Below are 27569 nucleotides of genomic sequence, written 5' to 3'. Positions count from 1 at the left end.
TGTTTTGATAGTTCTTATTAGTGAGATTCCACTGTAATTCAATCTAAGTTTTAATCTCTTCATGCTAAACGTCTTGGTACGTAAGTACATCTAAGAGAATTGGTAAGCTAAGAATGAAGAGGTGAGGGGGTATCAGAGGTGAGCAAAGTAGTGCTGGCAAAAGTATATGGAATAAATAATTTTGGGATGATTGGTCAAATTGTGAGAGCATTACAAAGGGTGGAAACTTGGAGAGGTGGAGCAGCTGTGAATAATGATTGGTTAAAAGATAAGGAATACAGATTGTCAGTGGAAGGAATTTGGGGTTGAGGAAGTGAGTTTATTTAAATTAAAGATTTGCTTGATGAATTGGATTTGCATGTTTACCGATAAATTGGTGATAAAAATTCATGTATGGGAAAATTTATTCTGATTGGTTCATTGTGTGAAAGTTGGGGCTAAATGTAAAGGATTAAAGGTTATATTGTTCTTGATTCATCCCATCTCCATTGGAAAAATATTAGAAAATAGATGATTATCAAAGAATTAGTTTGGAACTAATAAAATAATAATATATAAGCCTGAAAATTGAATGGTCACGATACTTGCATTAATTTGTTATTTTTTCATTCCAGAATTTTTAGTAAATAATACTTCAAATATTACTTTTATTTACATATAATTTCTTCCTCCTCCCCTTCTCATTTATGCACTCTTATCATGTAACAGGCCTGCACTGGAGCACTAGATACAAAAATAGCTGGAGTTGAAATTATTGTACAATTGTAAGAAATTACTTGAGATGAAAGGAAATACTGTGTCTGTGTTCGTGTTGAGATATGCTGTGATTATGCATCTTCAGCATGACTGAACAACATAGAAAATTTAAATAATACAAATTATACATAATTTATATTTCTTGCTTATTCTCATCATGAAATATATAAGATATGAGTTTAATTTTTGTTTTATCTTTTCTCAGTCCGAGTTCAAGCGAATCAATGGAGTCCGCAACTTCTGTTGACGACTTTGAATGCTTGCATTCTAACACTCCTGACAACAATGATGGCCTCTGTGAGTATAAAGAGGGGTTTAAACAAGCATCAAGTTTATATTGACTCATTAACCACTGTATCCAATGGCATCATTGACCCTCATGCCAGACCCCTGACTCGGGGATCTCCATTTGAATAACTAAAATCGAATGTTTACCTCTTATACCCTTAGGTTATCATCATATAACCCCATACGGTTATCATCAACATATGTTGATTGACGGGGGAATGTAGTTATCATCATATGGCGATTTAAACAATTATTGTCTGGGTTTTACATGTATGATGCACATGTATGATGCATTTTAGTGGGCTGAAATGATGGAAAAATTACTAGTGTAAATTAAAATGAATATTTCAAAAAAAATATTCAGCTTGCATATTTTGTATACATGGTAACAAAGCACTGCCTAAATTGAATACATTATAACTTAATGTATTAACAGGTGGTAGTGAGGAGGACAGTTACATGGCCATGGGACGAGTAGGGAGTACGGAGAGCAGTCATCAGCACCGGGAACTTCCACAACCTCCGTTTTCTCTTCCTATCATCAGTACTCGTCCAATGGGTTCTTCACAAAGTAAAGGTTATAATTTTGCATTTTTTAATAAATTATAAGGGTTCAAATTAATCATTTATTTTTTATAAATGTTGAATCTTGATAACAAATAACAGTTGCAGGAAAACACACAAGGCAGTACAGTACTTTTTACTAGTAAACTCAAGAACAACAGTGCATCTTTCATTTAGTAGCTAAAGTTAAATAATTACACTTATACAAAGTGCAGTAATTGAGACCAGGGCCACATTATTCCAGCTGGACCTTTAATGTTTCTGGTTTTTGGCCCCAGAAAAGGCATCTTTATTAGTGTAAATAATAAAACATAGATCCACATACAGTATACATTTAATTATTTACATGGACAATGTAAAACATAAGGCAGTTCGTACTTCCAATTTTGGAAGTATTGACCAAAATTGGTCAGTACAAAACCAAAACCACATGGGGGAAATGGAAATTATTATAAAATATGAAATGTATTTTCCAATCTCCAATCTGTATAAGTTGAAGTGTGTTAAGACACCTTATCTGGATAAATAATTTTTAGTGAACATGTAGGAATTCTTGTGACTTTCAGATTAAGCTGAATAATGGTCTGTTGTGGATAAATGTGTGGCATCGTGAGTTGTGTGTGTTGTGTATGTAATCACCTAAGTGACACTACAGGATGAGAGCTGTGCTCATTTTGTCCTGTCTTCCTGGTTCTCTTATAATAATGCCTTGAAACTTCTGATGGTTTTGGTATCCCTCACCTTCTCACTTGTTCCAAACATCTACCCGTGTTTGCATAAGAAAACTTTCTTACATTTTTTTGCCATCTTAGTTTTCTTGGCTTGAATCAATAACTTCTAGTTTTATCATAACGGGAGGTGTTATGATAAAATTATATTAAAATTTATAACTATAAATGTCTTTTATTTAGTATGCCTTAATACATAATAAAGTAATATTTTACATTGCTTAATTCTCTTGTTACAGTTGCAGGTGTTGTATCACCAGTCAGTGGGAGTAGCATAGATGGCCATTGCTTATCTTCCCCTCAAGACAACTACCTTGAGATGGCCAGTCCGTCTGAGCGCATGCACGCAGGTCTTGTTGGTTCCCAGCCAGAGCGAGGGGGCTATATGTATATGGACAAAACCCAGCCCCAACCACAAGGAAGCTCAGCCTCTGAAAACTGTGGCTATATGTCAATGGGACCCCTTAATTCGCCTGGGTCTATTCCTACTACATGGCCATCACATTCCTCTAGTCAGGTAGTCTTAATGAATCTACTCATTGTAATATATGGGGAAGTTGACAGTGCAGGAGGAAGGGCAGACTGTTTGATATTCAAGGCCACAGGTACAATATTACTTAATTTAATGGGTCTTAGATATACAAGATAGGGAATTGTTAATATAAATTAATATATACTTGTTTACTCTAGCATATGGTTATCACCCTTCTGTATTCTAGAAAAAGTTAAAACCAAATGGGTAGAACACCTGGAAAGTAATGACATAATAACACAGTATGGTTTATAAACAGGAAGATCCTGTGTAACAAATCTTAGTTTTTATGAGAACCACAGAAATTCTACGAGAAAGAGATGGCTGGGTTGACTGTCTATCTGGACCTAAAACAGGCTTATGATAGTCCTACACAAAAGGTTGTTCTGGAAACTGGAACATGCTGGAGGGGTGATAGAGACTCCTGACATGGATGAAAAATTTTCTGACAGGAAAGATGAGGGTGGTAATTAAGATGCAATGTCACAGAGGCAACACATACCTAAAAGGTTAAGGAAATAATTCCTGCCTTTCCAATTACAAGTGTAATCTCATTAGGTATCATTAGCAAGGGAATATCTAGACCAGATTTCTAGCTAGAGGGGCAACAGGAGCACCTGTTTGACTACCATCCTAAATTTACAGGTATCTTCGCCACCACACTCGGCTAGCCATTCACGCATTCCCAGTGTGGTGGATGATACCACGGACAGCTACCTATCCATGGTACCTGGAGGTCACCTAGGAGACATGACCACTGGTGAAAACTTTGGTCAAGACCGCTCAGAGGGCTACTTAGATATGACTCCTACGCCTGCTGTTCCTACACCCATTCCTTACAGCCCATCTGATGGTATGTGCTTATATCAAATACTTAAATGATCTGTAATTTTGTATCTTTAATGATGTAACTGTAGAATAATTTAGTTAGTATAAAATTAGCTGACGGTATCAATGAATTTCATGTTTATATTTGACCTGTTATGAGAAACTGATCGTCTAATTTTGCAGAATTTATTACATATAACTAAATCTCTCTTGTGGAGTGGAGTTGAGTTCTTCATTGTACATTTCAAGTGGTACAGCTTGGTGTGTGTTATTCCAAGATGTAGAAATTGAATTGAAATTGAAATACTCTATTTGTAAATGTTTTGTACATTTATAGTTGGGTTAGTTTATACAAATTGACACCAAATTATTTAGTTAAGAGAAAGTCATAATAACAGCATAACATGTAATATCTGTAATTATAAACTGTGTACTCAAGAATTAGATCTAGAAGCTACATTTATCAATGATTTAAGATTACAGTTGTCAGATTCAGAATCTAAAACTATTTCCATAACTTATACAAAAGACCATTCCTACTTTTCTGGTGAAAGTCAAATAAAAGTTTTAATACTTATATAGGTCTCTCTCTGTAATTATTTTTCCTTAACAGGTGACTCGTTTCCTGAAATGTCTCCTGGTAGCAGCTGTTCATTTACGTCTGGAACCCCTTCTTCTGATCATCGTTTTCCTGATTTCATAGCTGAGAAAAGTGGAAGTGGTTCATATTATGGTTATTCTGAAGATGACGATTCCTCCATAGACCGACCAATCAGAACAAATTCGGTTGGCTCTAAACCTGAACAATTTAGAAGCCGCAAGAATAGGTAAGTCACACATGTCTCATCTCAAGATTCTCTATTTTGGCTGTACATAATTGTTGCATGGTAGGAATTACTGGTTATGTAGTAGACATTAGCAGGTCTCTGATGCATGACACCAGCTTTGGGACTGTTGCTTGGCATGGCTAATTGTTGTTATAATACAGATACAAGTACTTCAAGAATTTTGAGAGATTGAATTGTGAATTCATCTTTATGGCTGAAGGTATTTATTGCACAACAAAACCTGTAAAGTTTAAGGTTATTGACATGATTGTCGGTGACTTGGCATAATGTTAGTTAACGGTTTTTCAAATTCTAGCACGATATTGCACTAAATTAAAATATCATCATCCATTCCTGTTTCTGTATTGATACATTGAAAAACCTAAGGATTGGTTTTTCTTAACTCCCACTCAGATTAGTTTTGCCATTACAGGTTTATACAGGCATTTGCAACTCTTCTTGTTTCCTATCACACGTCTTGTTGCAATAAATGTTGTGTAAAGTTTCCTTCATGATTGCAGTATCAACTCGATGTTAACACTTTAATGTTCCAACCCATCAGTGCATTCCAAACCATAAATGTTCCGGACATCTCAAGGTTCCACTCAGCGACGCCCGAGATGTTCATATTTTTTTTTTCTCTTTCACTTTGTTTGGGCCATAACTATAAATTTGGTGTCAAAATGTTCTGAAATGAATTTGCTGGAGTATAGATGCGAAACAAAATTATTATTTTTTCTAATAGATTATGTGTAACAGTGCTGAATATATGAATGTTTATGAACATTTAACATTCCTTATATTTAAAAACTACATATTTTTATTTATCATAATAAAAACATTTATGGACATGTGTGCATGATTGGTCTATGTTGGCGTAAAAAAAAAGATATAGCATTCATACTTCTCCAGTTGGTAATTTGCGAAGCATTGTAGAAATACTCGCAGGGAGAGCAATAATAATTGTCTTGACTGATAGGTAGTTGGCTGGGGTGATCTCTAGATATGGTCCCTTGATAACCTATGCACTCTCTCTTCTTGTCCTAAACAAAATTACAATAAAATAATAATAAGAATAATAGAGATTTTTGGGAAATTTGAGATGGATGATGCATTTTAGCATCGTTGGAATGTTTATTGTTGGAGTACGGATGTGTGTCTTAGAATCGTTGGAACTCTAAATTGTTTAAAACTTGAAAACTTTGAAAATTTGTACCAAGTTTTTAATAACTTGAGTTATTGCCTCATTTGGTAGCAGGCTTTTATGAGGTTGTATAGTGCCCATATATGCAATTGTCGATTAGATATATTTGATTTAGCGGAGTTTAATTAAATATTTGGTAAGGCGAAATTGTTCTCAGCATCACCATTATCATCTGTCATAAGTCTTCAGTTGTTATTATTGCTCATAACATATAAATCAACTTGGCCTGGTGTAACATCTGGGTCTATGCTCATAACCTGATACAAGAGGATAGAGCTAATTTAAACATGGAGCAAATGTAACTTTGGTGAGGCGTAAGTGTAATTCAATAATCGTCAGGCACATGATAAATTCAATTTAAGGTTTATAAGATTAAAGTTGTGCATATAGGATATTCTTTTCTGAGTTTCTCAATATTATGTTAAGCGTCCTGCTGATAAGAGTATTAGAAGAGAATAGGTATTCAGGCCTCGCTATTTATTCATAGATTCATCATGTTCTTATGATTTCATCGATTGCATTAGAAGAAAGTAAATGTTATTAGTTCCCAGGTATTTTTATGTATATATATATTAGAGTGCTCCAAAATATAACAGACCTTTTAACATCCAGGCCACATGCTTAGTTGTACAAATATTTCAAGTATTTATTATCTGAGAGAGCTTGAATTGGAGGCTCCCTTCAATCCACACCAGGCCCTTGCGAGTCCTTGTAATCCTACCAGGAATTGTAGGCTCAAAACCTAGTCCCCTTTTAAAGAGGCACAGAGAGTGTGAGGATACTAGATGACCAAGAAAGGGCTAACCAGAAAGGTGAGCAAAACAATAGACAATCAGCATGGTAAGGTTAGCAAAACATAGGAAATGAGACACTTAAGATGAACCACCTAGTGAAGTAGGTCACCTGCCAGTTAACCTGCTCACTGCCAGGTGGCTATGCACCTAGCTACTGTTTCCAGCCTTGACTAGTCATTCATTTACCTGGTGTGCTCACCAAATGCTGGTGCTGTTATGCTTCCCCATTCCAGCCATTCTCTTTGAGGCATTTAATGATGACCAGGCATGTGCAGTTCAAGGTGGAGAGTAAATCACGCACATGTTGGGCTGTACGGTAGAGCGATGGGCTTGCTTCATGCAGGTCAGTGTTCAATACCCGATACCGTCCAGTTGGTAGGGCACCATTCCTTCTCCCTGCCCCATCCCAAACCCTTATTCTGATCCCTTCGAAGTGCTATATAGTCATAATGGCTTGGTGCTTTCTCCTGATAGTTCCCTTCCACTAGCCCTAAATCCTAAGGACTATGGTTGGAATGAGATTGATGGAATGTTAAGACTGTCCTGCATTACCCTGTAAGTGAACATAGATGGACAACCACACTTTAAGGGTTAAGGTATTTTATTGATTTCCATTGAAAATATACCCCGCCACGTTTGTAATTGTAAGCAACATGTGATCAGTTTGTCATTAAATAAAGATTCAAAATCAGGGGAAGCTATACAGTACTGTATATTGCTGCTAGAGTTAGGCAAGTTTAAAAAGTTAGTCAATTGTGTACATTATTGGACCAAATTGTACCAATTACTATTGTTTGTAGTCATTTTAATGTTTTCTGTATCACGTCGTGATAAGTATTGTCATATCAGGGGCTCTTGTGGCTCCCTGAAGCTATTGCACACTTCTACTCCATACTACTAGTAGTAGTAGTATACTACTAGGTGCCACACTACTAGGTGCCATCAGTCAGTTCTTATTGGCCTACTGAGAACCACAAACCAGATCCTGGCTCCATCAGAGAAGCACAGGGAGCAGTGGCACTATGAAAACCTTGTATGTAAAGTTATTCATGTCTGCCACCACCAAGGAAAGGCACCCAGAAAGTCAACAAAACAAAACAGACTACTGCTTGGTTAGAACTCCCCCCAGCTATGTAAACAAACGATTTAAAATTGGTGAAACTAACACGAGGTAGTTTGCCCCACCTCTTCCCCCTAGTTTGGGGGAAGGAGAGGGAGCACACCGATTCACCCGGCTGCTCTACCAGCTCTTATACGTTGACTCGATGTATCTGGAGGCCTGGTCGACGACCGGGCCACGGGGACGCTAAGCCCCGGAAGCATCTCGAGGTAAGGTAACCATCTGGTGCCGGGTCACTTGCTCAAGTCACTCTGGCTCCAGTCTCCCATTTTTTCATAAATGGTTTTTGCCTTTGAGGCTGTTCTTGTGAGCATTTGTGTCGGGTGAGCCAAACGTTTAGTGTCCACGGGGCTGCATGTGCTCGGGGATCCCTTCCCTGAGTGCTGCTTAACTGCTAGCATTGCACTGTCAGGGTTATCTTCCCTGGTGTGATCAGGATACACTCCCTTTGGGGGTATCCTTGCTGGTGGTGGCCCTCGCCCCTTAAGGTAATCCGGTTGTCTTGAACTATCAGTGTTTTCTTGGGTCTGGAGTGTTTATTGCTGGTTTGGCGTACTGTGGTTTGTGCAACCTACTCTGAGAGCCAAGGAAATACATGCTCCAGTTTACATGTCTGGTTGATGCTGCCATTCTCCTTAGTTGCTCATTCTCTGTGGTTCGTGCCAGAATGAGCAACTAGAGAAAACAGAGTTTGAACCTCTTGACCGGGTTCTTCTTTTTTCTTTAGTCCACTCTGTTTCCAGTGGCCCCTTTGGTCCGGGTTTGTTTTCCACAAGCGATGTTTTGCTTTCTCTGGCTTCCAGTTGCCAGGTGGAGGAGCTTCTTGCTCTCCTTCAGCACCAGCTCCTTTGTTCTATTGGCCCTCTTGGGCTCTTCCTTTGGTTGCTGCCGGCTCATTTTCTGGGGGAGAAGTTGGTTGGCTTCTGATGCTTGGTTGTTTGGCCGAGGGTGCATCATGTGCCATGTCTTGTGGTGGCTTTATGCCACTGCCTTTGTTCTGCCAATTCTGTTTTAGTGGACTATTTGTGGTTTGCTCTATTTTCCCAGGATCCCTTGTTTCTCAGGTCATTTGCAATTTTCTATAGTCTAGCCAGCCTGTGGTCTTCCCTCATGCCCATGATGTGCAGCAGTCTGCAACCTTTCAGCAGTCTTTTCTTGTTTGTCTTGGGTTGTTCTTTGGGCGTGGGGGGTTTCTTCAATGTATTTTTCGTCAGGGAGATGGGGCAAACTAGCTTGTGCTAGGTTTACAAATCTTCGATCATTTGTTTACATTGTTAGGGAAGTTTTCTTGGCTATTTTGTGGTTAGTCTCTGTTCTAACCAAGCAGTAGTCTGTTTTGTTTTGCTGACTTTCTGGGCTCCTGCCCTTGATGGTGGCAGACATGAATACCTTTACATAAAAGGTCTACATAGTGCCACTGCTCGCTGTGGCTCTCTGAGGGGGGTCAGGATCTGGCCTCGTGGTCCCAATAGGTCAATAAGATATCCACAATTGATGGCACCTAGTAGTAGTAGCTTCAGGAAGCCACCAAGGCTCACTCAGAAATTGGTGTTTCATTACATTCAATACTTTTTTTTTGTTATACACTATGTTAATTGTAATTGGATAAATGTACAATGTACAACAATTTATAAATAAAGTTCTTAATTTTGAACTGACTAAATTTGACTAGAAAGGGCAGTAGGACCTCATGTATAACACCTACGTTATAGCATACTGTTGTCATTGCAAGTGTGTAATCATCACAACCTCTGTACTCACTACACCACACTATATATCCCAAGTTATGCCAGTCCGTGAATACCCAGCTTCTGTCACACCATATCTATTTATTAACATTTCAATTATATTGCCACAAATTTAAATTTCTCCAGTATTCCTTGATACATTATAATTGTTGATGTTAAATACTTTGTTAAATACATCAACTTCCTCATGAAACCAACAAGTTCATTAACAATTTAATTCCTGTCAAAACAGTTTGATCCACCATTGTGCAATTGATCTATTTCGTAAATTACTTGCTGTATATTCCAAATGCTTGTACCTGCTGTAAAATATTACAGCTGTACCTGTCACTGTAACATTTTATTTTATTGCTGAATTATTTACTCTTATAGAAAGGGGGGTTTAAAATATAATCTTTTTTGTTTAATTTTAGTGCTCAATAAGGTGAAAAGATTAACTTTTGACTTTAGTACAAGGGTTATTTCACATAATGGCCAACTTCAGTAAAATTTACATGCCTTTTTGGTATTTAGAATCAACTGATGTCCCTAATTTCAAAAACACTTCTTTACATATATATAGATACAATACTAGTTATAACAGCTAGGTTATTGAGACTCCAGGAGGTAAAGGTCATGCTCAAACTTAAAATGACCTTACACATAGCTTTTGGTGTATAGGTCAGATTGAATTGATACTCTGAAAATGTTGTGTTTTGCTTAGCATCAGTATAAATGTTCTGTAAAATTGAAGGGTATTGATTAATGGCTGCCCCACTTTCGTTATAAGGCCCTAGTGTCACTACATGATGGATATATGAATATAAACAGTTTAGAAGTTATTAGTCATTCACTTTGTTATTATTCAGGTCATTTGTTCTTGATAATTTGTGTGTATGCAGGTGTGTGTAACCGTTGGCTTGGGACTATGGGTAGATACGTATTGCTACGATTCCCTTGAACGCGGATTTATGGCACCATGTCACCTGGGAGCAGTGTGCTGCATGTTCTATGGCTCTCTGACCTGTCCTCTCACTAAACTGCTATAAGCTTCCACTGTATTTTATGCCATATTAAGGGTGATCTTTTTATTTTTTTTTTATTTTTTTTTTATTTTGAGGCTTGCCAAGCAATTCACTATAAACTTTCTTGCTCCTGTGGGTTTTTAAGTGGTTTCTTGTTTTAGACCGTTTTTCTTTTGTGTAGTAGTTTTGTAGAATTTTCTTATGTGGTATGTACAGTACAATTATACTTTATACTGTACTGTATATTTGTGTGTGCGCATAAATACCTAAGTTTAATTTTTTATGTTGGTTACAGGATAAGCGCTGCACTTGTGGTTTCCTGTCTTTTGTCATATGAAGTTCTGAAGCTTCCAGTGGTTTTGGGATACACTACCTCTCATTTATTTTATTCCATCTGTCTACCACACTTTTCCAAAAAGAGAACTTTTGTGTCTTCGGTAACTTCTATATGTACTGGATGACTTGTTTTTCACAATGAATACACACACTTCTTTTTTATCCTCTATCATCTCAAAGCTATGAGATCGGTATTTGTCCCACAACTGCTGGTATGATAACGTTCAGCAAGTACAGCATTGGATTTGATTGAGGTTGAATTACCTGAAGTACAGTACAGTGCATATCAGTTAACTTGATGTAATACATGTTAATACCTCCTGTTTTCTCTGGCAAAAGAGAACATGGATCCACGTTGTGTGACATGTGCTCCTCAAAAGCTTGACTCTGGCTGGGGTCTTCACCAGATGGTTTTCTCAGGTTTCAGTTTTAAATGAAGGACAGGGAATGAAGAGTAGGCCTGCTTGCCAATAGGCTGCACAGCTGGCTGACTTCCTGTTAGGAAGTACCAATTGGCTGAGACATAGACCACTTCTTTTCTTTGGTGGAATACGATGTGGTCTATGAAGGATAACTTCCTCCCTCCTGCCTTCCCCCCAACCTCCCTACCACTTTCCCTTCCATCCCACCTCTTTCCCCTATCCAACCTACCCTTCCCCACTTACCCCCACCCCCAAAAAATAGCATCTTCTCACTCTCCACTTCCATCCTGAAGCTAAAATTACTCTCACTCTGAGTCACCCAAAATTGGCTTAACAATTTTCTATCGTTCATATTAACTAAAAAAAAAAAAATGAGATGCACAATCCCAGTAGTGTTCCCTGCGTTCCTTGAGATGAGGGCATTAACTTGACACCCAACATTACAAGGTTTTGACCGAAAGTGAAACTAAATTGGGCATCATGCAAATCGTGCATTTTTTTATATCTATCTATCTATCTTACCCTCTTCCCCCTCCCCATATCTTACCCCTCTTTCCCCTCCCCCTCTATCCCTCCTTCCATTCTCTTCTCCTCACACTCTTCATTCCTTTCCCCTCCCCTCCTTGTATAACTCACTGGCTAACACTTATTGAGTGAGTAAAAGCACAAGTGCCACTTTACCCAGTTCACACACAGGGAAGGCATGACTCGTGTACACCAAATTCATTCTGCTTGATTTACAATCATGCCCTTATTTGAGAACAAGTTTTAGGTTCTGCAGTTATACTTCCCAAATATGTTGTACACTTTTTTTTTTTTTTGAGGGGGGAGGATTTAGCATGTATTCTATCGTCATTACAACAGTTTTGTGCAGTGTGAAGTATTCCCGAAAGACATTACTCACACTGTATGGGGGCATACTGTAGTTTTCTCTGTGTTTAAGAGAATACAGCATTGACGTATTTACCTGGAACGTTTTACTCGAATAACCTCTGCTGAGGTAGTGCTGTAAATACACTTTTAATTTCAGTTTTGTTTTCTAATTTTTGTATATATTTCTCTCAGATACTATGTATAAATATGAAGATGCAAATGCTATTGTTTAGAAATGTATAGTACTTAAAGTGTTCAAACATGACTGCATTTACTAACATGTAACTTTTATCTTGATTAGCATAGTCATAAATACTGTAATATATTATGAAAGTTGTACATAGCTTATTGGAATGGATGATGACTTTATAACTGTGCACACCATAAGTGAGGGATTATATTTGTGAAACTGACATTTGCTTGCCCCACTAATACTGAGGTTGTGCTAAATGTTAAGAACTATGAGCTATGAGTGGTATGTGTTATAGAATGTAGTGAATGTGGGCAATAGGAGGTAATTCTGTTCTGTGGTGCCACTGCTTTTGTGTTGCTAAAATAGTAACTGTAGTAACACTGGTCCTGTTGCTCCTTCCTCCTGCCTTCTCCATCCCTCCTGTGTGGGTCAACAACAACTATAGACTGGAAGTGAGCCCAGCAGAACCTGCCCGTGTTCGAGCCTTCTCTGTGGGGTCACGTGTCAGCCTCAGGCTTGCAGGTGGGAGAGCCGGCCAGGTAGCAGGTGGTGCCATTGCGGCAACATCTGTGTCTGTCGCCGAGTTCTCTTCTTCTATTAAGGAGAGGGGAAAGCAAGTGAAAAGCAAATCAACAAGGTAGGGATGTTATCTCTGCACAGCAGATTGATTCACTTCAGGAGACATGATAGCATACAAAGGAATATGATCTTGAGCTCTGTGGGTTGTAGTCTTCAGAAACAGGTTAAAGGGGTTTTGATGTCTGTCTCATCTCTTTGAATTTTGTTTTTTATTATTGTCTGATGGTATGCCTTGAGCTGCTCATTTAGTATCCTGAAGCCAACTGTAGTTTTGCAGTTTAGCATAATATTTTCATAGAATAGATGTTAAATTGTAAGCTTTGAAAGTGCCTTGTAAGATACTGTAATTTTTTTTTAAAGAGTAGTTTTATTTATTATTTATTGCTTTGGAAATACTGTATTGAGATAGTTATGGAAGTTTATTTTGAGTTTACCTGTGAAATATAGTTTTTGCTTGCTTTACTAGAGATGCTTAGTGGTTGCCCGAAACCATGATCACTAATTAGCCGCATGACCAGCTGTTACTTCATTCTCTTCATATGGGGCTTAATATAGAATGTATTTTCCATCATGTATTGTATAGTGTCATCTAGTAATTTGGGTTAAATGCTCATCAATTATATAAACTCAGGTAAGTTCTGAAATAAACTTTTGAATTACTTGTAGGGTTTGTAGAGTTGGAGTATTTACTTTAAATGAATATCAGGTGAATTATTCCTTCTTGCAGGAAAGGTTGCATTTGAATCGTCAGATTTCTCCGTCACGCTCATCAGGAAAATACTGTACTGTACTGTAATGATATTTTGTGATTGGCACCTTTTGCAAATTTTACTATGCAATACATGTACTGTACAGTCTGCTTATAATCGATTGGATCAGAGTTTTATTCCTGGGCAAAGTGAGATATATGGGCACGATTTCTACCACCTTAGTCCTCTGTTCACCTAATGCTCTATAGCTAATTTGTTTATGCTCTTGGCTTTACAGCCTTCACAACTATAATTTGTACTAAGCTCCAGGGTGCTCAGGTAGACATCTTTAGCCGACCCCATACTTGTTAATCAGGAGTGAGTACAGAATATTGTATTCGCCTATTTGTGTCTGCAGGATCGAGCATTGACTCTAAGATCCCTCCTTTCTAGCCACCAGTTGTTTATAGCACTGACTTCTGTCCTATTTCCCTATCATATCTAGTTTTAAAATTATGAATAGAATTTGCTTCTACAACCTGCAACCTGCTCCTCAAGTTCATTCCATTTTTCCACTTCTCTCACTCTAAAAGAAATTTCCTAACATCTGTGACTCATCTGAGTTTCCAGCTTCCACCCATGTCCCCTTGTTCTATTAGTATTCAGTGTGAATATTTCATCTCTTTCACTGTCAGGCGCTCTTCATACCCCATCCCTCATAACTCTGGGACGAGCCTTGTTGCAAACTTCTAAACTTTTCCAGTTTCCTTGTGTTTCTTCAGGTGGAAGCTCCATGATGGGGTAGCATACTCTAAGACTAGTCTCATGTAAGCAGTGTAAAGCACCATAAATGCCTCCTTCCTTAGGTTTCTGAATGATGTTCTAACTTTTGCCAGTATAGAGTATGCTGCTGTCATTATCCTATTTATATGTGCCTCAGGAGTTAGATTAGGTGTTACGTCCACTCCCAGGTCTTTCTCAAATTGTCACAGGTAGGCAGTTTCCCTTCATTGTGTACTGTCCCTTTGGTCTCCTATTACCTAATCCTGTTTCCATAATTTTACATTTGCTAGTGTTGAACTCCAGTAGCCTGCAACCTGTTCAAGTCCTCTTGGATCCTACAATCCTGATCTGTCACAACTCTTCTTATTAATTTTTGCGTCATCCACGAACATCGACATGTAGGACTCTACTCCTGTAAATGTCATTTACATATATTAGAAATAGATCTGGTCCCAGCACTAATCCTTGAGGTACTCCACGTGTTACTGTTCACCAGTCCGACTTCTTGCCCCTTACCGTTACTCTCTGGCTCCTGTTAGGTAGTTCCTTACCCATGCTAGGACCTTTCCACTTACTCCTGCCTGCTTCTCAAGTTTGAATAGCAGTCTCCTGTGTGATACTGTATCAAAGGCCTTATTTCATAAATTAATGCACTGTATATGTGTGAGTGTAAACACATGCTATTGTATCGGCAAATAACTTTACCACCAATTCTCATAATTTGGTATACACATGGATTTGATTACTCTGTAATTTGCCTAAGTTACTTGGAAACATTATTGTGCAGTTGAAGGGTTAAGAGACATCTCTTTCCTCTTGATAATTGATGTCTATTCTACTCGAGGTAAAATCAAAAGAATAATAGTTGAAATTTTTTGAATACTGTAATGGGGAACAGTGCATTAATACCAAGCTAGCATAGAACAAAAGATCAGATGGTCTTAAAATGACAGGTGGTGGTAGTATTGATCCACGTACGAAAAAGTCATTCTATATTTAATGTGAACATTTTATAGTACAGTACAAGTACTGTACTGTAAAATAAGAACATATTTATACAGTAATATATAAATTGGTTAGAAAGTGTGGTTTGAAGTCGGTCCTCTTCTTGGTGGTCTTTCAGAATAACAGTCCTCTCATCTTGATTTGAGTGAACTATTCCAGTAGTGGTCCACTGTCTTGAGGCTTGGAATCTTTGAGGTTGTACTGTACATATATGTATTGTAATAATGGTAAACAGCATTACAATTATGAGTTAACAGGTTCAGTACAGCAAAATGAATGAACGAGTCCAATTTTTAATATATAATCATTTTTCATTGTGCATTCTTGCTTGCCTATTTTTTCTGGACTGTTGCCACCCCATGAAAGTGGAAAACAATAATGATGACAATCACATGTATAAATAAGAATTTCACACATACTATATTTTAAACATGTTATGGTGTGTATCATATTTTGCACAATAATTTTGTTTTGCCCTACATACACAATCCTTGGTAGAATACAGTCAAAAATGAGTTCAATAATGCTGCTAATGAAGTATTATTGAATGCTATATAATACATTAACATAATTGTTTGAGGCTAGTGCTTAAAATTATGCCGCCAAGTCTAGTTATATGTAGAGCATATCAAGAGTTTTGAAAGCATTCTAGTATGTGAATTATACAATCTACTAGTGAAGCAGTACACTGCAACTTACAAAAAGGCACTTCATATCTTAAATTAATACAGTGATTAATATTTTCTAAAATGGTTTTTATTGTGCATGGCATGCTTTACTATAGCACCAAGAGCTGTTCATTTTCTGTTTGTGAATCATCTTTTGAGATATTAATATTTGAAAATACAGTTCATAAGTAATTGAAGGAAAGTCAAAATATAACATCTTACTGGAATAGTCAAGTTAATTTAAGTTAATCTCAAGGATTTATTATTTACATTTTCCTGAGGTGGAAATAATTGTCAAAATGGGTAATTAGGGTTAAAAAAAATTAAATTGGGGTGAAATTATTACAAATATTGATGAGTTAAGATTATTGCTGGCACGGTAGCATTAACAATACAGTATATTTTTTTGTAGATAAAATGAGACGGTAATGAAGGAGTCAAGTCACTTCAAAACAATTAGATTGGATACGAGAGCAAAGTGTCTTCGGTAGGAATGTAAAAGATAGGAACATTCAGTGGTACAGTAGCAGGACGGCTCTCTCTGTTGTAGTGTTTCATTAGGTAATATACTTACTTTCAAATGCAGGAATTTCTTAAGGCAGTGAGTCTATTTTGAAGATTCAGTAATCTAATTGTTGACATGTTTCTAACATTTTCTTGATGCTACTTATTATGTATCTTCACAAATTCTGTCATCTTTAATTTCATGTTTATTGAATACAAGCTAATAAATATACTGTATTCAATCAAATACTGTATATTTATTAGTGCCCAATGTTCAATGGAGTACAATGCATCAATTATTTATTGATGCATTGTACTTGTATATCTATTTCATTTGAGAGTCAACCAAATTTGTAATTTATATTTCTGAAATACTGTAGAAGTGGATACAGTTGATCCTTATTTTATAGGTTCCTTTAATATTAATACCATGACTTATCCCCGTAAACTGTGTTAGCATGCCTTATGAATACTAATGTCGGGAATTTTGTTAATCTTTATTAATATTATCTTTTTCTCATTTGCAGTGCTCCCATATTGGGATCGTCTCCAATATCTAACTCTTGGTCAGGCACTCCGGGAACCTTCTTCAGAGGCTTCCTTCAAGCTCGAAGCCAAGAACGCAACAATGACCTGATGGAATTTGACTTTTCAAAAAATAAAAGTTGTGACAGTATATCTGCTGATAAGGAGAAGAAGAGTAGTAGCTTTGAAAGCATTAAAAGAACTCTAACTGGTCAAAGACATCGCTCGAATTCTAAATCCTCAGGGAATGGGAAATCTGTATTCGATTCCATTAAACGAGACAAGAAGAAATCCGAGAGCGAGTTATCGACCAAAAGTATTGAGCTTTCTGAAAGAGGGAACTACTGTGAACTTGAGATCAACCCAAGCCCTCATCGCAAAACTTCAGATTCTTATGATGGTTACCTTCCCATGAAACCTGCCATAAATACTTCCCAGCCTTTATGTACCTCAGAATACTTGGATATGAACAGCAGAGAGTCTTTGATTAGACAAACCTCATTTGCAGATCCTTATGTAGACATGTCTAGAGGCAGTGATCGATATGGATCTTCATGTTCTTCAGGGTCACATGATGGCTATGTGGATATGAGTCAAGGAAAAGGCTTAGGACCACTTCCTCTCGCCTCATTATCTTCATCATCCACAACTTCAAACAGCTCATCTTCCATTGGTGCTAGAGTCAGAAAGATTTCGTCCACTTTAAATCCATTGTCTTCCCAAGACAGTACTTCACAATTGGACGAATATATGCCTGTAGACTTTCGTAGTAATACTGACCCTTCTTCTCATTCAATTGATGGGGAGAAACATAAGAAAAAAGAAAAGAAAAATAGTAAGAGAAAATCATTTAAGGAAAGCACTAAAAGAAAGAAATCTGAACCAATAAATGTTGTTGTAAAAAGTGGTGATAGTGAAGTATTACAGGAAATGAGCAAAAAAGGTACAAGTCCCTTATCATCCTTGAGCACTCTACTAGGCCGTAAAAACTCCGGCACACCCCCTAAGACACCTCTCTCCCCCACTGGTAGTCCACTACCAAAATCTAATCGAGGCACTCCTAGTCCATTTTCAAGTTTGACTCGTAGTAAAAACAGGGATGATAAGGAGGGTCGTAAAGACAGTGTTGGTAAAGACAATTCTGGGGGAATATCCTCCAGTATAAACTCAGGCATTGGCACAAGCTGCATTGAAGAATCGAGTATAGAGACTGAAGAGAGTGCGATACCAGGTGATAATCTGAGTGCCACTGCATCTTCACAGACAGTTCCTAACAGTGGTGAACAGCAGAGTAAACAAACAATGAGTGTTAATGATTGCAGCAAGAGAATTTTGGGGATATGTGAGGCAGCATCTCAGGCAGACACAAAGCAGGAGGAAAGTCAGGGGTCTGTTGGCTTGGAATCATTATTAGGTAAAGGCAGCACCAGTCAGCAGCTGGCAAATACCTGTAGTAGTGATCAAGGGGCATATGTTAATTTAGCACTAGGTACTTGTGATAAACTTATAACAGAAAGTAGACAGCGTAAAGTATCCAATACATCCTTGTCAGATTATATGAATATATCTCCAATGGGATCCAGTAAAGTTTCAGAAGAAGATACACACAAACCTCATGATTATGTTAATATGTGCCCAGGGGGACGTTCTGAATCTGTTACCACTTCTCAGACACCTCCGCAGCTTCCTCCTGCTTTGAATAAGATTCCTCCTAGTAGCAAGACCAATATCCCTGGGAATAATGATGCAAGTGATAAAAAAAGCCTTAATATAGGAAAAGGGATTTCTAGACAACATAGTCGAAAAGATAGTGAAAAATCTAATACTGTTAGTAGTGGTGGGGACTCGGAAGGTGGTAGTGGTGGTGAGAGTGGTTATTTACTTATGACTCCTGGGCAACCACCACCGCCACCACCAAAGCCCTCATCTCCCCGAATGGTAGCTCATCGCCCAGACATTCCCCCAGCATTACTTGGTGTTCGACCAGACCCTTCTCTCACTGCCACTCTTGAACGACTAAATTTTGTTAGCTCTGCTGGCAACAGTTCTAGTGAACGGTGTCGAAGTCATAGTGGGCCTGGAGCTCCAGAAGGAAGTGCTGTAAGCAGTGAGGTGCGTGTTAAGAAACAACTTTCAGAACCTAGAAGTGGGTCTGGATGTCAGGGTAACAATGGGCGTGCAGCTTCAGCATGCTCCTCACCAGTGTCATATTCACCACCTACATCACCTACTTTAGGTGGGTCTGTATCATCTGTATCCTCTCTTAGTGAGGGTGGCCTTTCCTCTGCATCTTCCACCTGTACTGTGGTTAACGTGGGTGTGGGGCGGCGAGAGGGTGGGTCAAGTGGATCAAGTGGAACAAGTCGTGTCTTAGATATGCCAGCAGATTTAGCAGCTCATTCCACTGTTCCTTCTGTGACCAGTCAGCCATCCTCGGCAATTATTGGCAGTGGCAGTGCAGACAGTGGACTAAATTATGTCTCATTAGATCTAGGTCCAGCTAAATGTGAAAGTGTCAGGCCTTCACCCCGAACTGGGCGTCGAGCTGTGAGTGGGACGGTTACTCAAGGAGCATGTACTCAAGACCCTGTGGTTGGAGAGGAAGATGAACCCCTCAGTTATGCTCAAATAGATTTCACTAAGAGTGAGGGTTTGCGGACTACCTCCCTCTCGCGTGACCACCGACATTAACATTCTCCTGCCTTCCTTAATTCACATGCCTCCCTTTCAGTTCCCACACCCACGCAAATCAAAACTGTATAAATGATTTATAAAATTCAGTAATTAAGTTAATAAAAGTTAAAACATGTGAGTACTATTTATTGTTTTATTGTTTCATCGACTCCTACATATGGCAGTAAGGTTCTTAAGTTATTGGCAAATAAGATGACAAAATCTGAGGAAGTGGTATCAGAACTTGGTAAAGATCGATTGATTGGTATGTGTATTGTAAGTGAGAAGAGATTTTGCTGCATATTTTAATGAGTCATGATATTTGAATAAATGTGTGAAATGTATAGGTAAGAACTTAAAACTTAACAGGACATTGGACAAGTCTTTCAGAATATAGTTGCATTCATGATAGTTCAGGGCCATAAGTCTCTAGGCTCAGTCCTTATGAGCCGAGACTTTTATAGCTCCTTGTTTAATGTATATTTGTAGTGAATAGTCAGAATATAACAGAATAACATAGGATGTTATGTAGACTATTTGTTTTCATAGAATGCTTTTTAACATAATAATGAGTGAATTTAAAACCAATCACTATTACAACCTTATGGGCTTAGTAGTTTTTCAAAATTACTTGAAGCCAATGAAGTATCAGGTGTCCAGTTAGTCACGTGAAGTACGTGAAGGTATCAATGGCCCCCTGACACTCAGCCTGGTCAGAGACTTCAGACACTTTCTTTTACATTCCTTTTTCTTTCAATAGTCGGTTTGACTGCATCTTGTATGTCTGACCAGGGCTCCTGGTTGGTGGTCTGGTTAACCAGGCTGTTGGACACAGCTGCTCACAGGCTGGTGTATGACTCATAGCCTCGTTGAGCAGGTATCCTTTGAAGGCGTTTTATCAATTTCTCTTTTGATGACTCTTGAGAGGTCAGCCAATTATGCCCCTTATATGTGGAGGGAGCGTGTTGAAATGCCTTTGGTCTTTAATACAGTAGTTTTGTTAGTGATTAGCTCTCGACTGTTACTACTAATTTTTTCTACACACACACACACACACACACACACACACACACACACACACACACACACACACACACACACACACACACACACACACACACACACACACACACACACACACACACACACACACACACACACACACACACACACACACACACACACACACACACACACACACACACACACACACACACACACACACACACACACACACACACACACACACACACACACACACACACACACACACACACACACACACACACACACACACACACACACACACACACACACACACACACACACACACACACACACACACACACACACACACACACACACACACACACACACACACACACACACACACACACACACACACACACACACACACACACACACACACACACACACACACACACACACACACACACACACACACACACACACACACACACACACACACACACACACACACACACACACACACACACACACACACACACAGAGGGCCTCGTAGCCTGGTGGATAGCGCGCAGGATTCGTAATTCTGTGGCGCGGGTTCGATTCCCGCACGATGCAGAAACAAATGGGCAAAGTTTCTTTCACCCTGAATGCCCCTGTTACCTAGCAGTAAATAGGTACCTGGGAGTTAGTCAGCTGTCACGGGCTGCTTCCTGGGGTGTGTGTGGTGTGGGGGAAAAAAAAAATAGTAGTTAGTAAAACAGTTGATTGACAGTTGAGAGGCGAGCCGAAAGAGCAAAGCTCAACCCCCGTAAAAACACAACTAGTAAACACAACTAGTAAACACACACAGACAGACAGAGTGAGTAGGCTGCCGCCGGTGGGGGGGAAACACGTGTTAATGAGGTCCACGGAAATTCGTCAAATACTCGGGACATTGAAGGAGTATAGAAGCTAGATCATAGTATTTGGCCTCTCGCAGTGTGTAGCAAGCAAGGTGCAACGTAGCATAGTCATATTTTTTTTCTCAAGCAATAGAGCGAAGAAACCAAAGTGGAGCTAATGGCAGCACCTGTGCATGTACAGAGTGGAGAACCAAGTGGAGCGACATGACCTGATGGCCAGCGTGGGAAAACCCGCCGTGGAACTGCCTGGTTGTGCTTGTTGGGTGGTGACTGGTAAATGCCCTTCTCTCAAGTCTTCAACAAGTGTGCAAGGTTTATATAATATCATATAGTAGTCACATATAATGCATTTCATTCGATAATAGAATGGTAATCTTGATAGATTGATAGAGAATGAGGTACTAACCTCACTGTGAGCTCAAGTTGGGACCTAAATTGTACTGTGTGTGTTGGGATTAACAAGGGATTAACAAGTCAGGGTAACACTGCCCCCCCCTTACGTCAACTGGATACCATAGATAGTGACATACAATATCTCTATCTCTCTCCTCCCCCCCCCCCTTCCCCACACCCCCTCCCTCCCTCCCTGTTGGGACACGCCCTCTTCCCCTCTCTCCCTTGCTCTCTTTCTCCCTCTCTCTCTCTCTTGCGCTCTCTTGTTCTCTCCTGTTCTCTCTCTGTAATTCATTTCTTTGCTGTCATGTGTAAATGTTCCATCATCCTTGTGCAAGGGCCCAATGTGCTCTTCCTTGGTGTGTCTTGCAGGAGAGGTGGGTGGTAGGGAGAGAAGTTGGGGGGGGAGACATAGGTAAATAAAAAGTAGACATGTTGGGTTCCTCCACCCCCCCCCCCCCCCTCCTCCCAGTAACTTAAGAAATAAATAGTTGGTGCGATCAAAGGTCATGAACATGGCCATGAATCACAATCATTCAGTTATACTTCTTTAAGTTAAATAAAGAAATTTACAAAGTTAAATTTTATTAATAAAGCACAACAAAAGGAATATACAATTACCTAGCTAATTACTGTCATGAAACCTTGCAGTAAAACAAGTTTCAAAACTTGCTGTATCAAAAGACAACATTAATGTAATATATAAACAACTGAGCATTGCTCCATATAGAAAATATTTGATGATCAGCAGGACATTACAAATGAATTTTTATAATACAATGACAAAATGAAGGGATCAATATTGAGTGGAATGTCAGTAGATAGTGCACGAGTTGAGCCTTAAGTGAACTCTAATATGTAAAGGTGTATAGAATCGAGTGCAAGAGCACTAGAAATATGAAATATAGGAATTATGAAAATATCACAATTGTTCATGCCAAACAACCCGAGTGTGTCAGCACACTCATCGCTCCCAACATAATTCTGTGCTGCTCCTGCTGCAGGTGGACATCAATGTACAGTACTAGAGTGAGTGAACAGTGTAAATTATATCCGTATAACAAGCAGTGGAGCCATTACAATTTTTTGTGAATTAAAATTTATTATATTAAAAGGGGCTCACTTAGGATATTTTTTTTTTTTTTGCAGCTTAAATATTTTTTAAGTTTACAAGTCAATTTTTTCTATTAAATAGTAATTTCATTAGAATAATCATTGTCTTAGACAAGATTTATGAAGCGATGAGTGTACTGTACAGATATCAGAAGACCTTAGAGATCCTGTGGGCCATAGTTTTCCGCTACCGAAAGTGACATCAATAAGTAGCAACAGGCCCTATATATGGGGCGATGGGTCAAAATATGACCCATCGCCGTTTTCAGTAATTGGCATATTTTCGGTATAAAAAGTCGTAATTTGAAACTGAAAATAGGTGCAGAGTCAGAATTCGGCTCAAGAATCACGCTCAGGAGTCAAATTTCCGACATTTCAGACATTTTGAAAACTGCAGGGGGGTTTGGGCAAAATATGACCCATCGCCGTTTTCAGTAATTGGCATATTTTTGGTATGAAACGTCGTAATTTGAAACTGAAAATAGGTGCAGAGAGTCAGAATTCGGATAAAAAATCACGCTCAGGAGTCAAATTTCCGACATTTCAGACATTTTGAAAACTGCAGGGGGGTTTGGGCAAAATATGACCCATCGCCGTTTTCAGTTATTGGCATATTTTCGGTATAAAAAGTCGTAATTTGAAACTGAAAATAGGTGCAGAGAGTCAGAATTCGGATAAAAAATCACGCTCATGAGTCAAATTTCCGACATTTCAGACATTTTGAAAACTGCAGGGGGGTTTGGGCAAAATATGACCCATCGCCGTTTTCAGTAATTGGCATATTTTCGGTATAAAACGTCGTAATTTGAAACTGAAAATAGGTGCAGAGAGTCAGAATTCGGATAAAAAATCACACTCAGGAGTCAAATTTCCGACATTTCAGACATTTTGAAAACTGCAGGGGGGTTTGGGCAAAATATGACCCATCGCCGTTTACAGTAATTGGCATATTTTCGGTATGAAACGTCGTAATTTGAAACTGAAAATAGGTGCAGAGAGTCAGAATTCGGCTCAAAAATCACGCTCAGGAGTCAAATTTCCGACATTTCAGACCTTTTGAAAACTGCAGGGGGGTTTCGCAAAATATGACCCATCGCCGTTTTCAGTAATTGGCATATTTTCGGTATGAAACGTCGTAATTTGAAACTGAAAATAGGTGCAGAGAGTCAGAATTCGGCTTAAAAATCACGCTCAGGAGTCAAATTTCCGACATTTCAGACATTTTGAAAACTGCAGTGGGGTTTGGGCAAAATATTACCCATCGCCGTTTACAGTAATTGGCATATTTTCGGAATGAAACGTCGTAATTTGAAACTGAAAAAAGGTGCAGAGAGCCAGAATTCGGCTCAAAAATCACGCTCAGGAGTCAAATTTCCGACATTTCAGACATTTTAAAAACTGCAGGGGGGTTTGGGCAAAATATGACCCATCGCCGTTTTCAGTAATTGGCATATTTTCGGTATAAAAAGTCGTAATTTGAAACTGAAAATAGGTGCAGAGAGTCAGAATTTGGAAAAAAAATAACGCTCAGGAGTCAAATTTCCGACATTTCAGACATTTTAAAAACTGCAGGGGGGTTTGGGCAAAATATGACCCATCGCCGTTTTCAGTAATTGGCATATTTTCGGTATAAAAAGTCGTAATTTGAAACTGAAAATAGGTGCAGAGAGTCAGAATTTGGAAAAAAAATCACGCTCAGGAGTCAAATTTCCGACATTTCAGACATTTTAAAAACTGCAGATGGGTTTGGGCAAAATATGACCCATCGCCGTTTTCAGTAATTGGCATATTTTCGGTATAAAAAGTCGTAATTTGAGACTGAAAATAGGTGCAGAGAGTCAGAATTCGGATAAAAAATCAAACCGTGCGATTTTCGCAGCTGGTGGCCAAAAATCGAGCAAATTTCGCCGCTACCGGCCAAAAACCGCGCGATTTTCGCCGCTAGCGGCCAAAAACCATGCGATTTTCGCAGCTGGCGGGCAAAAATCGCGCGATTTTCGCCGGTAGCGGCCAAAAATCGGGCGAATTTCGCTATTGGATGTCAAACATCGACCGATTTTCGCTGCTACCGGCGAAAATCGCGCGATTATTGGCCGCTAGCGGTGAAAATTGCACGGTTTTTGGCCGCTAGCAGCGAAAATCGCGCGATTATTGGCCGCTAGCGGCGAAAATCGCACGGTTTTTTCCGCTAACGGCCAAAAACCGCGCAATTTTCGCTAGCGGCGAAAATCGCGCGGTTTTTGGCCGGTAGCGGCGAAAATCGGGCGATTTTTGCCCGCCAGCTGCGAAAATCGCATGGTTTTTGGCCGCTAGTGGCGAAAATCGCGCGATTTTCGCTGCTAGCGGCCAAAAACCGCACGATTTTCGCCGCTAGCGGCCAAAAATCTGGCGATTTTTGCTGCTAGTGGCAAAAATCGCCCGATTTTTGCCCTCCAGCAGCGAAATTCACCCGATTTTTGCCCGCTTCCGGCGAAAATCGCGCGATTTTTGCCCGCTAGCGGCGAAAATCGTGCGAATTTCGCTGCTAGCGGCCAAAAACCGTGCAATTTTCACCGCTAGCGGCCAATAATCGCGCGATTTTCGCCGGTAGCAGCGAAAATCGGCCGATGTTTGACATCCAATAGCGAAATTCGCCCGATTTTTGGCCGCTACCGGCGAAAATCGCGCGATTTTTGCCCGCCAGCTGCGAAAATCGCATGGTTTTTGGCCGGTAGCGGCGAAAATCGCGGATTTTTGCCCGCCAGCTGCGAAAACCGCGCGGTTTTTGGCCGCTAGCACCGAAAATCGCACGATTTTCGCCGTTTTTTGTTTTGATTTTTCGTCATATTTTGCCCAAACCCCCCTGCAGTTTTTAAATTGTCTGAAATGTCGGAAATTTGACTCCTGAGCGTGATTTTTGAGCCGAATTCTGGCTCTCTGCACCTTTTTTCAGTTTCAAATTACGACGTTTCATTCCGAAAATATGCCAATTACTGAAAATCGGCCAATTTTCGCCGCTACCGGCCAAAAATCGCGCGGTTTTTGCCTGCCAGCTGCGAAAATCGCACGGTTTTTGGCCGCTAGCGGCGAAAATCGCGCATTTTTTGGCCTTTACCTGCGAAAATCGGGCGATTTTTGGCCGCTAGCGGCGAAAATCGGTCAATTTTCGCCGCTACCGGCCAAAAATCGCGCGATTTTCGCCACTAGCGGCCAAAAACAGTGCGATATTCGCAGCTCGCGGGCAAAAATCGCGCGATTTTCGCCGCTAGCGGCCAAAAATCGCCCGATTTTCGCCGCAAGCGGCCAAAAATCGCCCGATTTTTGCCCTCCAGCGGCGAAATTCACTCGATTTCTACCCGCTACCGGCGAAAATCGAGCGATTTTTGGCCGGTAGCGGCAAGAATCGCACGGTTTTTGGCAGCTAGCAGCGAAAACCGCGCAATTTTCGCTGCTACCCGCCAAAAACCGCGCGATTTTCGCCGGTAGCGGACAAAAATCGGGTGAATTTCGTAGCTGGAGGGCAAAAATCGGGCGAATTTCGCCGCTAGCGGCCAAAAACCGTGCGATTTTCGCAGCTGGCTGCCAAAAATTGCGCGATTTTCGCTGATACCGGCCAAAAATCGTGTGGTTTTCGCCGCTAGCGGCCAATAACCGCGCGATTTTCGCAGGTAAATGCCAAAAATTGCGCGATTTTCGCCGCTAGCGGGCAAAAATCGTGCGAATTTCGCCGCTAGCGGCCAAAAATCGTGCGAATTTCGCCGCTAGCGGCCAAAAACCGCGCGATTTTCGCTGCTAGCGGCCAAAAACCGTGCGATTTTCGCCGCTAGCGGGCAAAAATCGAGCGATTTTCGCCGCTAGCAGCCAATAATCGCGCGATTTTCGCCGCTAGCGGCCAAAAACCGTGCGATTTTCGCAGCTGGCGGGAAAAATCGCGCGATTTTCGCCGCTACCGGCCAAAAATCACGCGATTTTCGCCGGTAGCGGACAAAAATCGGGTGAATTTCGCCGCTGGAGGGCAAAAATATGGCGAATTTCGCCGCTAGCGGCCAAAAACCGTGCGATTTTCGCAGCTGGCTGCCAAAAATTGCGCGATTTTCGCCGATACCGGTCAAAAATCGTGTGGTTTTCGCCGCTAGCGGCCAATAACAGCGCGATTTTCGCAGGTAAATGCCAAAAATTGCGCGATTTTCGCCGCTAGCGGGCAAAAATCGTGCGAATTTCGCCGCTAGCGGCCAAAAATCGTGCGAATTTTGCCGCTAGCGGCCAAAAACCGCGCGATTTTCGCTGCTAGCGGCCAAAAACCGTGCGATTTTCGCCGCTAGCGGGCAAAAATCGAGCGATTTTCGCCGCTACCGGTCAAAAGCCGCGCGATTTTCGCCGCTAGCGGCCAAAAACCGTGCGATTTTCGCAGCTGGCGGGAAAAATCGCGCGATTTTCGCCGCTACCGGCCAAAAATCACGCGATTTTCGCTGGTAGCGGGCAAAAATCGGGTGAATTTCGCCGCTGGATGTCAAAAATCGGGCGATTTTCGCCGCTACCGGCGAAAATC

At 40.1% G+C, this 27569-nt stretch overlaps 1 protein-coding gene across 4 annotated transcripts in view; it reads left to right on the top strand.

Annotated features, from left to right (window-relative positions):
- Positions 1 to 19788, top strand: part of LOC138352101 (insulin receptor substrate 1-like) — a 31424-nt gene extending 11636 nt beyond the window's left edge. For 2 of the 4 annotated variants that reach the window (XM_069304357.1, XM_069304355.1), the window contains exons 7-13: positions 962 to 1053; positions 1481 to 1621; positions 2576 to 2853; positions 3514 to 3721; positions 4310 to 4523; positions 12663 to 12854; positions 16973 to 19788. In XM_069304357.1, coding sequence (XP_069160458.1) covers positions 962 to 1053; positions 1481 to 1621; positions 2576 to 2853; positions 3514 to 3721; positions 4310 to 4523; positions 12663 to 12854; positions 16973 to 19661 — 3814 coding nt within the window. In that variant the 3' untranslated portion in view covers positions 19662 to 19788. The remainder of the gene's footprint in view (positions 1 to 961; positions 1054 to 1480; positions 1622 to 2575; positions 2854 to 3513; positions 3722 to 4309; positions 4524 to 12662; positions 12855 to 16972) is intronic. The other 2 variants (XM_069304356.1, XM_069304358.1) reach the window with 2 other exon arrangements.
- The last annotated feature ends 7781 nt before the right edge of the window (positions 19789 to 27569 follow it).

This window comes from Procambarus clarkii, chromosome 52 (assembly GCF_040958095.1).
Source record: "Procambarus clarkii isolate CNS0578487 chromosome 52, FALCON_Pclarkii_2.0, whole genome shotgun sequence".
Taxonomy (NCBI): domain Eukaryota; kingdom Metazoa; phylum Arthropoda; class Malacostraca; order Decapoda; family Cambaridae; genus Procambarus; species Procambarus clarkii.
Note: the sequence above shows the minus strand (reverse complement) of the source record. Positions and strands in the feature narration are given on the sequence as shown.